This window comes from Aquarana catesbeiana, linkage group LG13 (assembly GCF_042186555.1).
Source record: "Aquarana catesbeiana isolate 2022-GZ linkage group LG13, ASM4218655v1, whole genome shotgun sequence".
Classification (NCBI taxonomy): Eukaryota; Metazoa; Chordata; class Amphibia; order Anura; family Ranidae; genus Aquarana; species Aquarana catesbeiana.
In genome coordinates, this window is record NC_133336.1 from 87,128,202 (window position 1) to 87,142,870 (window position 14,669).

Sequence of the window (14,669 nt, forward strand, 5' to 3'; positions counted from 1 at the left end):
AATGCCAAATATAGCTTTCTTCATCTGGTATAAATAATAGAGTTAATAATGAAGCAAGCATAACTAGCAAGCTGGAATCAGAAACCTACAATGTATTCTGGTATCAGTGACCAGGCCTTTGCATCTTTTATGAAGAGAAGTCATAGACTGACTTGACACAATAGCTTTATCTCCGAAATGTTCTGGTGTATCAGTGACACTCAGATATCCACTTTCTGTGAAGTATATATTACACATTCCCGTCAGTCACAGCTGGTCACATGATCTCCGAATAAAAGGCCTCAGACAAGTCTTCTTTCTAGACATTCTGCCAGTGTGGTCATATCCAACGATGGCGTACATAGCTAAATCCTTCTACGACCTACAAGCCACAAATCTCGAAGGGGAGAAGGTAGATTTCAATGTGTTTAGGGGAAGAGTAGTTTTGATAGAAAATGTTGCCTCACTTTGAGATACGACCGTCAGGGATTACACGCAGCTTAATGAGCTGCAGAACAGATATCCACGGCGGCTTGTTGTGATGGGATTTCCATGCAATCAGTTTGGCTACCAGGTACGTAATTCTGTAAATATACATTACAGGTTTTAGATGGTTACATCATTCACAAGGCATGTGCACCTCAAGATTAAAATGTTCACGTTGGAGAAATCTGTGTCAGGTAAACATACAGAAAAAATATTAATGATTTGTCTGTAAAATCTTCAGTTTATTGTCCATTCTCAGAATTGACCCATTGCTTGAGGCAATCAGATGAAGCCCTGCCATGGCATAGTTGCCAACAGTCCCGATTTTCCCGGGACAATCCCGATTTTGGGACCCTCGTCCCAATTGGAGGCTGTCCCGAATCAGGATTTCCATCAGGAAAATCGGGAATGTTGTTTTTTTTTATTTTTGGAGCAGCTGGCTATGCCGCTCGATCTTCTCCCTAGTGCTCAGTGGAGAGAGGAAGGGGGCTCGATCCGTGCAGCCAATGAATCGGCTTCTTTAGCTGCACGGCCCCTCCCCTCTCTACTGAACACACGGCACCGCCGTGTCTTGCTGAAAAGTTCCCCAGCTCGGCTATTTCCTCCGGCTCGTACTGCGCAGGCGCAGCGCCTGCTCAGTACAGGGGGTCCTTACTTGCCGAGGGGCACTTTCTCGGCAGAATACGACACCGGCTGCTCCTGGATGAGGGGAGGGTCTGCACTGAGGGGGGGCTGCACTAATAGAGGGGGCTGTACTAATAGAGGGAGGGGGCTGCACTGAGGGGGGTCTGCACTAATAGAGGGGGGCTGCACTGAGGGGGGGTCTGCACTAATAGAGGGGGGGTTGCACTAATAGAGGGGGGTCTGCACTGATGGAGGGGGTCTGCACTGATGGAGGGGGTCTGCACTGATGGAGGGGGCCTGCACTAGGGTTGCCACATCATCCCTTTAATCCAGGACACATATGAATTCCACAAGTTCGGATGCTGATTTAATGCAGATAAGGCACCAAGTGAGTTTAATTACCACCTTAATCAGCCACAGAACCTGTGTAATTAATGCGTGTCCTGGATTAAAGGAATGATGTGGCAACCCTAGTCTGCACTGAGGGGGTGTGCACTGTTGGAGGGGGTCTGCACTGATGGAGGGGGTCTGCACTGATGGAGGGGGTCTGCACTGATGGAGGGGGTCCGCACTGATGGAGGGGGTCCGCACTGATGGAGGGGGTCCGCACTGAGGGGGTCTGCACTGAGGGGGTCTATACTGACTCTGCCGGGGGCACCTGATGCAAGGACAGACTCTGCTGGTGGCAGGCGACGTGGCTAGTGACACGCTCAGGGATCCCACTGATTCGGAATTATGGTGAGTTGAATGATTTAATTTTATATTACAATGTAATAATAGAAATAATGCGCTTCAATAATCCTGACACCATAACAACCATGGTGCCGGGATGATTGAAGCGTTAACACCAGGTGTTTGGAGTATCTTTATCTGCTGATTGTTAAACTTTCTAGAATACACATATTTTTATTGTGTAGGATTTGGGGCTGCTGTCCCGTCATTCCCCCCTCCCCCTCTCCCCCCTCATTCATCTCAGACTCTAACCACACCCTCTTGAGCCACGCCCATTTAAACCACGCCCCCTATTTCATGTAAGCCACGCCCATTTTTCAACGCGGCACGCTTCGTGCACCGCACTTCTATTTTTTTCGAAGCCACACCTACAAACGAATGCCCTGCCCCTAATTATTTACGGCTCCGCCTACAGCCAAAAAAGTGTCCCACATATTTTTTTTGCAATGTTGGCAACTATGCCATGGTGGCCTTCCACAGGGAAATTGAAGGCTTGTACTGGCCTTATCTGGGACAAACACAGTTTGCAATATAAAGACTTGTGGCTCAGTGATTAAGAAAGCATTGAAGAATTTGGATCAACACCAACGCATTTTCCAAAGGAGAGTTCAGTAATGGCAGCCTGTATATTTTCTTACATTTTTAAAATTTTTAACTAGACTTAAAGTAACACTAAAAAATATCCTTATTCTCCAAAAACAATTCATACACATTCACTACTTAATGGCCCTGTAACCTACTGTATTTGTCATGAAGTTGTTTCTTACTGTGTCTTTCTGCCTCCTTCTAATGTCCTTTGTAAGCTCCTGAAACCTCTCCTTTACCCCTTCTGTTTTTCTTATACAAGCAGTGCACTGCTCTATGCACACTACACACCCTAGAGTGCAGAGTGCATCTCAGGAACGAGCTAGAGAGGGTTCCTACATACAATGGGAACATGGATAACGAACATGGATAACGAATATAGCCACCCTCTAAGAGGAAGTTGGGTCACAGAAGCAAAAACAAAATCATTTGGATATTTGAAAGAGGCTGAGAGAAATAGAAGGGACTTTTGTGAATTAAAGTGGGATTAAACTCCCATGCATAATTTATATCTATAGGTAAGCACATAATAAGGCTTATCTATAGGTACTGTAAATACCTCTTAAAAGTGCACCTTTTAGGAGATATTTACTCTACATGCAGCCGGTGACGTCACCGAAGCATGCACTCTGAAGCCACCCAGGCCCTTCCATCAGAGTCCTGCGCTGTAAACGGCAGCTCCCACATGCATGCGCGGAAGTGGCGTCATCACAGCTCTGGCCAGTCACACAGCCAGAAGTCCGTGAACCTGGAGGGAAGACCAGGTGAAGGTGGAAGCCTTGTCAGCGGTGACAGCTCATCGCTGGAAGGCTTCGTTCTAAGGTAAGTTTCACATAATGTACTAGCACATTAGGGCTTTACGTTGCAGGTTCCAAATAAAACACACAGGTTTAGTACTGCTTTAAAGTATATGTGAACCCTTACCTTATAAAACAACCCATCCAGTTTAAAATGAGGTGCATATATACTTTTTTTTTATACGTCATTTCATGACCTTTGTTCTTAGCTGTATAAGGGGCTTAGAGAGCTGGGGGTGGAGACTGCAAGGGGGTGTCAGGAGGAGGCAGAGAAACAGAAGTACAGTAATACCTTGCATCACGAGTAACGCGGTATACAAGCATTTTGAAAGACGGGTAACCTTTTTTTTTAAATTTTGACTTGATCTGCGAGCGCTGACCTGTACGAGCAGTACAGTCCATGTGGTAAAGCCACTGGTGTATGCAGTACTGCATGTGGCCAGAGGTCCGGGGGCGCTGGTGGCTCCCAGCACTTCGTGGAGAACTCGGAGAAACTCCCAGCTGGGTGGGGCGGGCATAACGTGCTTCGGAGCACCCGAACGTGTCAACAGTTCCCGAGTGTCTCTGAGTTCTCCACAAAGCGCTGGGAGCCACCAGCGCCCTCGCACCTCTGGCCACATGCAGTACTGCATACACCAGCAGTGGTTGTGGAACGAATCATCTGAGTTTCCATTATTTCTTATGGGGAAACTCGCTTTGATATACGAGTTATTTGGATTACAAGCATGCTTCTGGAATAAATTATGCTCGTAATCCAAGGTATTACTGTACTCGATCTTCCCAGTGAAGAGCTGCCTTTGGAAGCATGTCAGCAAAAGTCTGACCACTGGTGTACAGACAGGCTGTGCTCCCAAAAAGAATTTAAAGAAGAAAACTGACCATGCTGGGATTGATGCTCTTCCATGCCTGGCATTTTACAGTGTGAAATAGGAAAGCAAGGGGCTGTCAGGATTAGCAGGTATTTCACAATGCAAGGAAAACAGGATACTTTTCCATACAATACATGGTACAACTGGCACATATATAAAATGTTGGGGTAACATACACTTTAAAGTGGTTGGAAACCCTTACAGACCACTTTTTGCTACAGGTAAGCCTATAATAAGCCTATAATAAGGCTTACCTGTAGCTGTCTAGGATATCTCCTAAACCGTGCCCCTGTATTTGCATGTGCCGACATCATCGGCACATGCGCACTGACACAAACTGAAGCAATGGCACATATGTGCTGTTAAAGTGTAGAAATTAATAAAAAAACAAATATAAAAAAATATTATAAAAGCTGCTCCCCTGATTGCACAACAGTGATCAATAGGAATTAGTAGTAAATAGAGGGCGTTAGTGAGTAGACTAGTGATGATATCAATAGTGAAAAAGAAAACTGCTGACTAAACAGTTATCTAGGTGAAAAAATGAAGTGTGAACACTAAAATTACAAATACTAATTTACAAAAATAATGTATAACAATGATGATTAATCACAACATTGAACAACAGTAATATCAATGAAGTCCCAATTAACAAAAGACAGCCACAATTCTATTGCAGACAGAAGGATCTTCTAAGTGCATATACAATCTTCTGTGTAGATAGTGGGAATTCCTTCACCAAGAGGTAAAAACGACACCCCACAGTGCTAAGTAGAAAATCTGCTTACCAGATATGATTGACTTGTTTAATTAAAAAGAAAGTCATGAACGCTTGTGCAGGATTGTGCCTGCTCACATATGGAGACTGGATATCAAAGGGAAAAAGACTTCTTCCCCGGGTGGTTTAACCATGGGACATAGAGAAAACAATAGATGCTTCCATAGCGTGATACAGTTTTATTAAAAAGATTAAAAACATATAATTTAGCCAAATTAGCTTACATGTGTTGGGGCTGCTCGCTCATCAGTAATGGATCTGTGCATGGATGCTGTAACCACCTCCGTGGCCGGTGTGCGTTCCACCCGACGTTAGCGACAACCAGAGGAACCGGAAGTTGGATAAAAGTAACGTGACCAGGTACGGCTCGAGCCGTACCTGATCACGTGACTTTTATCCTACTTCCCAAGCCTTTACCGCGCGCATGCGCGGGAGTGACTTCATCGCCAATCACAGCCCCAGAGCCGCGATACCCGGAAGTAACCCCTGGGAGTGATGTCGGCCGCCGGAGCAGTGTACGGGCACCGGCAGCAAGGGCTTTGATCACAGATGAGTATTACATAATGAGCTAGTATGCTATGCATACTAGCTCATTATACCTTTGTCTTGCAGGTTTTAGTTTTTTGTTTTTTTTTTTCAGAGTGGGTTTACAACCACTTTTAGAATACATACTTGAATGAATTTTTTTTCTATTTAAAACAGAGTTTAGTGTCACTTTAATGTTTCAATGATCCCTACTTGAAATTCATTAACTACATCTTAGAAACGAAGATCATTTCCCAACTTGGTAGAATAAATTAGTCACTCATTCTGGACAAGACCATACCTTCCAACTTTTTGAGATGAGAAGGAGGGACACTTATTAACAAAAGTATGTATAGGACACACCCCCTGTCACACCCTCTTAAAGGATACAAAGTGTACAAAAGAAAATATTAGTTAGGCCGCTTTCACACTGTCGGACCGTTCAGGTCCGCCTGTCAGTTTTGTTGGCGGACCTGAACGGGCGCTCCATGCTAGTCTATGGAGCGACGGATGTCAGCGGTGACATGTCCGCTGACATCCGACCCGATCCGCTAAAATCAGACGGACGGCGATACGTTTGCATTCATCCCTGGCGGATCGGGTGAGATCTGATGAAAACGGACATGCTGTCTGTTTTCATCTGATCTCTCCATAGAAACCAGCGGTGCTCGACAAACCCCTCCCCACTCAGTGAGCAGAGAGGGACCTGTCATCTGCCGGCTCAGCGGAGATCAATGGAGAGATCTCCCGCTGAGCTGGCGGACAGAGGCGGACTCCGAGGGATCCGCCTCGTGGGAATGAAGCCTTAAACTCACAAGTGCTTTTTTTTATGACTGCTTTTCCTTTATACTGGCTTTTGACATTTACAAATGCAGCAATTTATAAATTGGGTAAAAGATATAGCACTGTAAAACATATTTTGAAAGATAAATAGTGCATTTTATATAGATCAGACCAAAATCAGGGACAAATAAGGAGGAAAGAGGGACAGAGGGACTTTGTTCCAAATCAGGGACAGTTGGGAGCTATGCAAGACCTGTTTGTACAAGAAACTAATAGAATACCCAATTTACTTCCCAAATGGACGTTATTTTTTGTACATCACATGCCAGTGCCACAGAAGTGTACATGTATAGTATATGTAGTTGCAGGGCACCGTGGCAGATTGGCCAAGCCCACATTCTCAGAATTTCTGATATCCACACATTATAAAACATAAAATCACAATGCAGAAAACATCATTAAACATATATATGACAGTTACTTGGCTATCTTGCTGTACAAACAGTCTCAGTACTTTTTAGGGCACTGACCTGGAACAAGCCTGCACATCAGCTCTAATTTCATTCTGACTTTCTAATCTGCATGCTTGTTCCAGGTCAGTGATTCAAAAAGTATAAATGCCAGGTGTTTTAAAGGTACAGGTTTTCCTTAGCATAGCATGGGCTTTTATGGTAAGGGCAGATTTATGTGGGCTAAAAAATGAGTACCACACAAAGTGCCATTTTTGGTGGACATGGTAAAGGTTGGGATACAGTTTCTTGTGACACTTTTTTAACCACTTCAGCCCCAGAAGGATTTACCCCCCTTAATGACCAGGTCACTTTTTGCGATACGGCACTGCGTCGCTTTAACTGACAATTGCGCGGTCGTGCAACTCTGTACCCAAACAAAATTGATGTCCTTTTTTTTCCCACAAATAGAGCTTACTTTTGGTGGTATTTGATCACCTCTGCGTTTTTTTATTTTTTGTGCTATAAACAAAAAAATAGACAATTTTGAAAAAAAAAACAAAAAAACAATACTTTTTACTTTCTGCTATAATACATATCCAAAAAAAAAAAAACAAATTTCTTCAGTTTAGGGCAATATGTATTCTGCTACATATTTTTGGTAAGAAAAAAATCACAATAAGCGTATATTGATTTGTTTGTGTAAAAGTTATAGTGTTTACAAAATAGAAGATAGATATAGGGACTTTTTAAAAATTTTTTTGTATTGTTTATACTAGTAATGGCGGCGATCTGTGATTTTTAGCGGGACTTTGACATTGCGGCGGACAAATCTGACCCCAAGTGACACTTTTTGGGGACCAGTGACATTATTACAGTGATCAGTGCTAAAAAAAATGCACTGATCAATGTATAAATGACACTGGCAGGAAAGGGGTTAACACTAGGGGGAGATCAAGGGGTTAACTGTGTTCCCTGGGTGGGTTCTAACTGTGTGGGGGATGGGCTTGCTGGGACAACACAGAGATTGCTGTTCCTGATCACTAGGAACATCAGATCTCTGAGTTGCCCCCTGTCAGAATGGGGATCTGCCTTGTTTACATAGGCAGATCCCCATTCTGCCTCTCTGTACCGCGACCGCGGGTGGCCTGTGGGTCCGCCAGACCCGCGGGAGTGCTCCCGTGGCGCGTGCCCACAATACCACATACACAGACCGACGTAAAGGTATGTCTGAGCCACCTTGCTGCAGTATATATGCGGAAGGCGGTCAGCAAGTGGTTAATATTCCAACATCAGCTTCCTTTGCGGCCTCTCTGTAAATGATATTTAAGAGCTGCCAAGAAAGTTGGTGCTGGAAGCCCTTTTCCAAATGCTATGATCACAGGTCTGCAGATTCTGCTTTGATCAATGTCTGAATGGTGAAGTATCTCCACTCAGGGCCACCAGCCCAACATATCATATTGGTACTGGACCAGAGGGGAGAGGGGGCCACAAATGCCGTGCTCTCAGATCAGTGCTCCCCTGTTTAACATACAGCCAGAGAAGCATGAAACAGTTGAGTTTTAGTCTCAGGGTCAGGCCTAGGGGTGGGCACAGAATACATCAGGTGCTCTAGCAGGAGGGGGTAAGGGCAGGGCCTACAGCCTTTGCTGTGTAAGTAGTTCAGGCCTCATGAAGAAGGGGTGGTGGAACATTTTGGACTTTTTGCCTTGGGTGCTAAAGGACCTTGTCCCGCCACTGAGATGTCTTATTGGTACTTGTTGGATGTGTCTTCTCTGAGACTTCCAGAATAAAGTATAAATAATATACTCTAAACTGGAATATATCTGCAATAAAAGGTGGCTTTGGTAGCCAAGTGGTTGCTGGAAAGAAATTTGCACCGTGTATGGCCTTTCTAAGCATTTGCCATCTACCAATGGTCCAATATTTTAATGGACATTGTTTTAGTTAACTGTAATATATTGTTACTCATTTCTATTGCAAGGTGTGGTAACCTGGAAATGACTGGTAATCCAGTGCAAACTATATTAAGGCTCGTCTCTGGTGTCTTTGCATACAATATATTTTACAATCTCTGGTGGGTCAATTTAACATATGTACTATTGTTTTTTATTCCTGATTCCAAAAATCACTCCCTTTTGGCACATGGTTGTCTATTGAAAATGCTCCTGCTTACATAGGAAACAATTGTTCTTTTAGCTGAAAACATTTTAGGAAGTTTAGTAGCTGCCTATGCAGGACAGATGCTGCAATGGAACACTGCGGATTAGCAGTCCCTGGCACATACTGTCACAAAGAATGCCAATACATTACTACATATGAAATGCTAATAGAATGAGCGGTATTGGCCCCAATAACAAAGATATTATACATGATCAATTCTTAGACGTGGTGGCTTTAGTTGCACCTGTTGAATTGTCCAGTAAGTCTCCTTTTTTGCTGTCCAGCAAAAGTAAGGCCGCTTTCACACGGACTTTCCAATCAGGTCATTCTGTCAGTTTTTCAGGCGGACCTTATTGGAGCCTCCATTCACCCCTATGGGGCAGCGGATGTCAGTGGTAACATGTTATCTGATCCTGTCCGCCAAATATAGAGGGATTTTGGCCTCATTTTCCATCCGTCTGGTGGATCGGATAGGATCTGATAAAAATGGACAGGTGGTCCGTTTTCTTCCGATCTCCTCATGGAGAACATCGGAATTTTGACTGGTCCGTCTCAGTACAGTGAGCGGAGACGGACCTGTCATCCTCCTGCTCAGCGGATCGATCCCCGCCGAGCAAGCGGAGTCCTTCAAACGGATCTGCCCAGTGTGAAAGGACCCTTGAGACAAACCGTTTAACACTGACAGGGATGCTTACAACGGTCAGCTTGTATTCACTTATGTAAAATCTTTATCACAAGATGTAAGGCCCTATTCACATATGCGGAACCCTTCGTTTCATCAGTTCAGTCATGTTTTTTTCAAAATAAAAACGGATGAAGTTTATATCAGTTTGTCATCCGTTTTTACATCTGCCAGCTAGAGTCCTTAACCACTTTTGTCCCGGAGCCATTTTTTTCATGCAAAAATGGACCGTTTGTCTATTTACATCCGTTTTTCGTCTAATCTGTTTTTTTAACAGAAGAAAAATAGGGCTTTTATCAGTTCCAAATAGTGGATGTTGACGTAAGCAGATGTAAACGGATGTAAATGGATGATTATCTGTTTACATCCGTTTTTCCATAGAGATGCATTGATGTCCGTCAACGATTGGACTAAAAACGGACAAACGGTTTTTCATGTGTAAAAGGGGCCTAACTGCTTAAAAAAGTGTTAAGCCAGCCATACATGGATCAAAATTCAACCAGTTTAGCAGGGACTGGACAAATTTCCATCCATGTATGGGCAAGCTGATGGTACCCAAGGCGATTAATTGCTTGACTTGGGTACAACCAGTTTGTCTGATTGCGATTACTGCCGTTAACTATAGCCGCTAGCAGTAATCATTGTGTTCTGCCAGATGCCCCGTGCCCCCCCCCCCTTAGCCAGCAGAACACAATGCCAGTGTTGATGGGGGAATTGAGCAGTTTACTCTCCTTACACCCATAGTGGAAGGAAAGAAAATCATATCATCTACGTGCTGCCTTAGCTGGTGTTCAGCTTCAATTTGTTAGCCTCGGTTCACACTGGGACGACTTGTCAGGGGACCTAGTCGCCTGACAAGTAGCGTCCCGTTCTGTGCAATGAAACCGTTCTAATCGGAGAGACGCAAGTCGCTCCGACTTAGAAAAAGGTTCCTGTACGACTTTGGGGGCGACTTGCATTGACTTCTATACAGAAGTTGTTTTGCAAGTCGCCGCTGAGTCGTGTCCAGGGTCGCCTGAGGCAGCCGCACTGTAAGTCGTGCCACCTCAGTGTGAACCGACCCTTAGTCCAGTCAATCCAAATCTGCATTACACTGCCCTCTCTCCAGACTGACAATGCTACTGGTCAAAGGTCTTCTGTTCTTGCTCCATTGGAGTGGAAACACCCTAAAGACTAGTTTTAACTTGCAGTTGGAGGAGCATTAAAAACAAGGCACTTAAAAGGAGAATTACAGCCAAAGCTCGTTTGGCTGTACTTTTCCTGTGGATCACAGGAGTGCAATTCATGCACTCCTGTGACCCGTTTTCAGCAGACAGCAGGCTGAAATCCGCTCTCTGCTGACATCACAAAAGTCAGTCCAGGCTCCGTGTCATCACGACCACAGAGTCGGGATCCGCCAGATCCCTGGACTGACACCCAGGTCAGCCTCTCAGTGAGCTGCTGAGAGCCTGAGCCAGCCGCTGCACCCCCTCCACAGCCCAGCGCTCCAGTGATCAAGGAGGGGGCAGAGCAGAGAACTGTGAGTGACAATCTGCAGCTCTCTGCTCACTGAGCTGTGAGAACTGAGCGATCGGTGGTGTTCGATCGCTCGGTTCTCATTGTAGAGGTGCTGGGGAACAGATGCATCCACCTAGGTAAGTATAATTAAAAAAAAAAAAAAAAAAAAAAACATAAACCCATACTTCTCTTTTAAGCTGCATTTTTACTGCTCTATCCCCTACTCTCCCTTCCCCCAAGTTGCAAAGGCAGCCAAATGGGGGTATAAGTATGCTGCAGCTACAGTGCTTTGAGGCATCCCAAAAATGATTCCTCTGTGTTCGCCAAACACAGCCCATTTAAATGAATGGCAACACACAGCCACAAAGTGCAATGCATACGGTTGTGGCACAGTGGCGAGGGCTTTTAGGGGCTAAAACCGGTATTAAGCAGGTGACATACCGCTTCCTCACTCCCTGTCAAATACCCTCTGAAAAGCAGATCCACAACAGAATGCTCTTCAGAAAAAAAGCAGCACATCTAAGGATTGGTAAACTGCAATATATTACATTTTTGCTTTTGGGTTTAATATCGCTTTAAAAAACACTTTTACTAAATATTTTTTTCCTAACCAGGCTTTCATGAATCTTTTAATCTCTAAGTATTTTAGGTATGTAAAGATAAAATAAAGCTATGATACTGAAATGTGAAAAAAGGAATATAAATACTGTTCTTTTATTTGCAGGAAAACTGTAAAAATGAAGAGATTCTGAATTCCCTAAAATACGTTCGACCAGGTAATGGCTTTGAACCTGGTTTTACTGTGTTCCAAAAATGTGAGGTCAACGGGAAAGATATTCATCCAGTCTTTGCTTACTTGAAGGACAAGCTTCCTGCACCTGATGATGAACCATCTTGTCTGATTACTAACCCCCGAAATATCGTATGGAGCCCTGTACACAGGTCCGACATATCCTGGAACTTTGAGAAGTTTCTAATCGGCCCAGAAGGAGAACCTTTTAAGCGATACAGTAAAAGCTTCCAAACCATTAACATAGAACCCGACATCCAGAGGCTCCTAAAACTTGCCAAATAAAGCCATTCATGACGTTTTCAGTCGGCAAATAACACTGATCAGTTTTGCTTAATGGTTCTTACCAACATTTGTCTACTTAATCACCTTTAGCTCCACTTTGCACTTTCAGTATGTCCTATGGGGTAATGCAGAGGTGTCATAATGAAGGGCTAGTTCATTCAAAAGGGTGTAGGATAGGGTGCACTCACACTGGCAGGTTTACCCGACCCTGGGAGTGATTCACCCCCTTGGTCTGGTTTGTTTGTGTAGTGTGAGTTCTCTGAACTGTGACCAGGAACGGTGCCATACCTGGGATAACTTGGAAGAGGTGGTCTCATGGTTCATTTATGGTTCAGTATGGCTTCAGAATGAGTGCAAACCATATGTGAGCACAGACCTCTCCATAGATGATGGTTGGCAGAGGTGATGTTAGTGTCCTTGGGATCACTTGCATATAACTCAGTGTGGAAGACAGTGGGGAGTGTGGAAAATTAAACCCGAGCATGGTTCGGTTCAACCATGTACAGTATGAGTGCACCTCTAGTTACATGTTTAAACTCAGAGAGCTGAATGGGCACAGCAGGTGTGCAGATAAAGCATTTCAAGTGCAGATAACTTACTAATAGAATCACAGAGAAACAAAATAAATTATCAGGTGGTTTAAAGCCAGCCATAGATGGGCAGGCCAATTTTCCCTAACTCCCCACTTGTTAATCATTTGTCATTGGGACAATTTTGGCCGGACATAAACTTTATTACTAACTATAAGAAAACATCAGACATTAACATTGTGTGTTCAGCCTGCTTCTTTCCATTACTAGATACTGTTTTCATTGAAAAGCAACTCGTGTTCAGATGTTAGACTAATACTAGATGACTGTATTCTTTTAAATCATAATGGAAGTGTACAAGAATGTTGTATCAGGACAGTGTCTGAATACTGTTGTGTTATAGCTAAATAAATGTCCATCAAACCGTGTCATATTTTTCTTTTTATAACTGAACGGATAATATTATAATATTTCATACTTACACAAAAAAAAAAAAAAGCTTACAATTCTGGCGTTTGCCTATATACACGTTTGCATGATATAAGCTGGCCATACATGGATAGATAAATATTTGGCCGGTTCATGGGGGGGGGGGGTAAAAAACTACCCACCAGAACATGCAGCCACTCAGGGCTGTACTTAGGCCATGGCAAACAGTATACTTCCCGTCACATTTGGCGAGCCGTACTGCCACCAAACACAACCCAAATGAAGTGAAAGGGGTCATGCCACTTTGATGTGTGGTGGTGTGGGATTTTCAGAGTTAAATCAGATAACGAGGAGATAACATATCGCCTCTAAGCCATCTGTTAACCTGCTTTTCAGAGGAGCAGCAAGGGCTGCCATCTATGTGAATGGCTCTTACCGAATCAAGAAGCTGGGAAAAAACAGATGCATACAGACACTTACTACATGTTTCAATAAAGCCGGATTCACACTATTGCAGTGTTACTGCACAGACATTAAAGTGGTTGTAAACCTCAGACATGAAATATGAACAAAGCACAAATATCTGTAGTGTGTACTTTTTAAATTCAAAAGCACGAATGCCGCGTACACACGAGAGGACTTTTCGACCTGACTGGCACGACAGACCAAGTCCGGCAGACAATCCGACCATGTGTGGGCTTCATCGGACTTTCAGCAAACTTTTTTCTGTAGAAAATCTGACGGACTTTAGATTTGGAGCAGGTTTCAAATCTTACCGATGGACTCGAGTCAGGTTGAAAAATCCGCTCGTCTGTGTGCTAGTCCGACGGACTAAAACCGATGCTAGGGCAGCTATTGGCTACTGGCTATGAACTTCCTTATTTTAGTCCGGTCGTACGCCATCACGTACGAATCCGTCAGACTTTGGTGTGATCGTGTGTAGGCAAGTCCGTTCGTTAGAAAGTCAGTCGGAAAGACCGCTGGACCTTTGCTGCCGAAAAGTCCGCCTGTGTGTACACGGCATTAGTGTCACTTCTGTCTGCTGCTACATTATTCTGCTATCAGCATAAATCACTTCTGATACCATTTTTCTCTTGATGTCAGGAAAACTTAACAGGGGAGGGATCGCAGCAGATTGACAGCCTTAGGATTTGTTTCATCTCTGTGTATCACCTGAGGCCGGTCCCTTCACTGGGTATAATGTAAGAATTTACATCCACTTTAAGGGTCATGAAGTCATGTGTTAATGTAAAAAAAAAAAAAAAAGTGTTTATGTGGATGGGTGCCGTGTGAGACAGACCCGCGCCTTTGTTTTTATACAGCATAACACAATGCACAGATAGTTCACTTCTGCACATTGCGATGTCCTAAAACTGAGGCCTGTTGTTATGGATTGGGGATGCGTGTTGAAAATGAATAACGCTGCATTGTACCACGCCATGGTTTGTGTGTTATGCTGTGTACACACGGGTGGACTTTTCGGCATCAAAGGTCCGACGGTCTTTCCAACGGACTTTCAATGGACTTTTGACGGACTTCCGACGGACTTGCCTACACGCGATCACACCAAAGTCTGACGGATTTGTACGTGATGACGTACAACCAGACTAAAATAAGGAAGTTCATAGCCAGTAGCCAATAACTGCCCTAGCGTCGGTTTTGTCCGTCGGACTAGCATACAGACGA

General features: G+C 44.0%; 1 protein-coding gene and 1 long non-coding RNA gene across 2 annotated transcripts in view; one reads left to right on the forward strand and one right to left on the reverse strand.

Annotated features, from left to right (window-relative positions):
* GPX2 (glutathione peroxidase 2) lies at positions 1-13,155 on the forward strand. Its single transcript, XM_073610833.1, has 2 exons — positions 1-553; positions 11,674-13,155. The coding sequence occupies exons 1-2, from the start codon at positions 332-334 to the stop codon at positions 12,022-12,024; spliced, it is 573 nt and encodes a 190-aa protein (XP_073466934.1). The 5' UTR covers positions 1-331; the 3' UTR covers positions 12,025-13,155.
* Positions 73-14,669, reverse strand: part of LOC141117804 (uncharacterized) — a 23,715-nt gene continuing 9,118 nt past the window's right edge. The window contains exon 2 of the long non-coding RNA XR_012237214.1: positions 73-563. This is a non-coding gene — a long non-coding RNA (uncharacterized lncRNA). The remainder of the gene's footprint in view (positions 564-14,669) is intronic.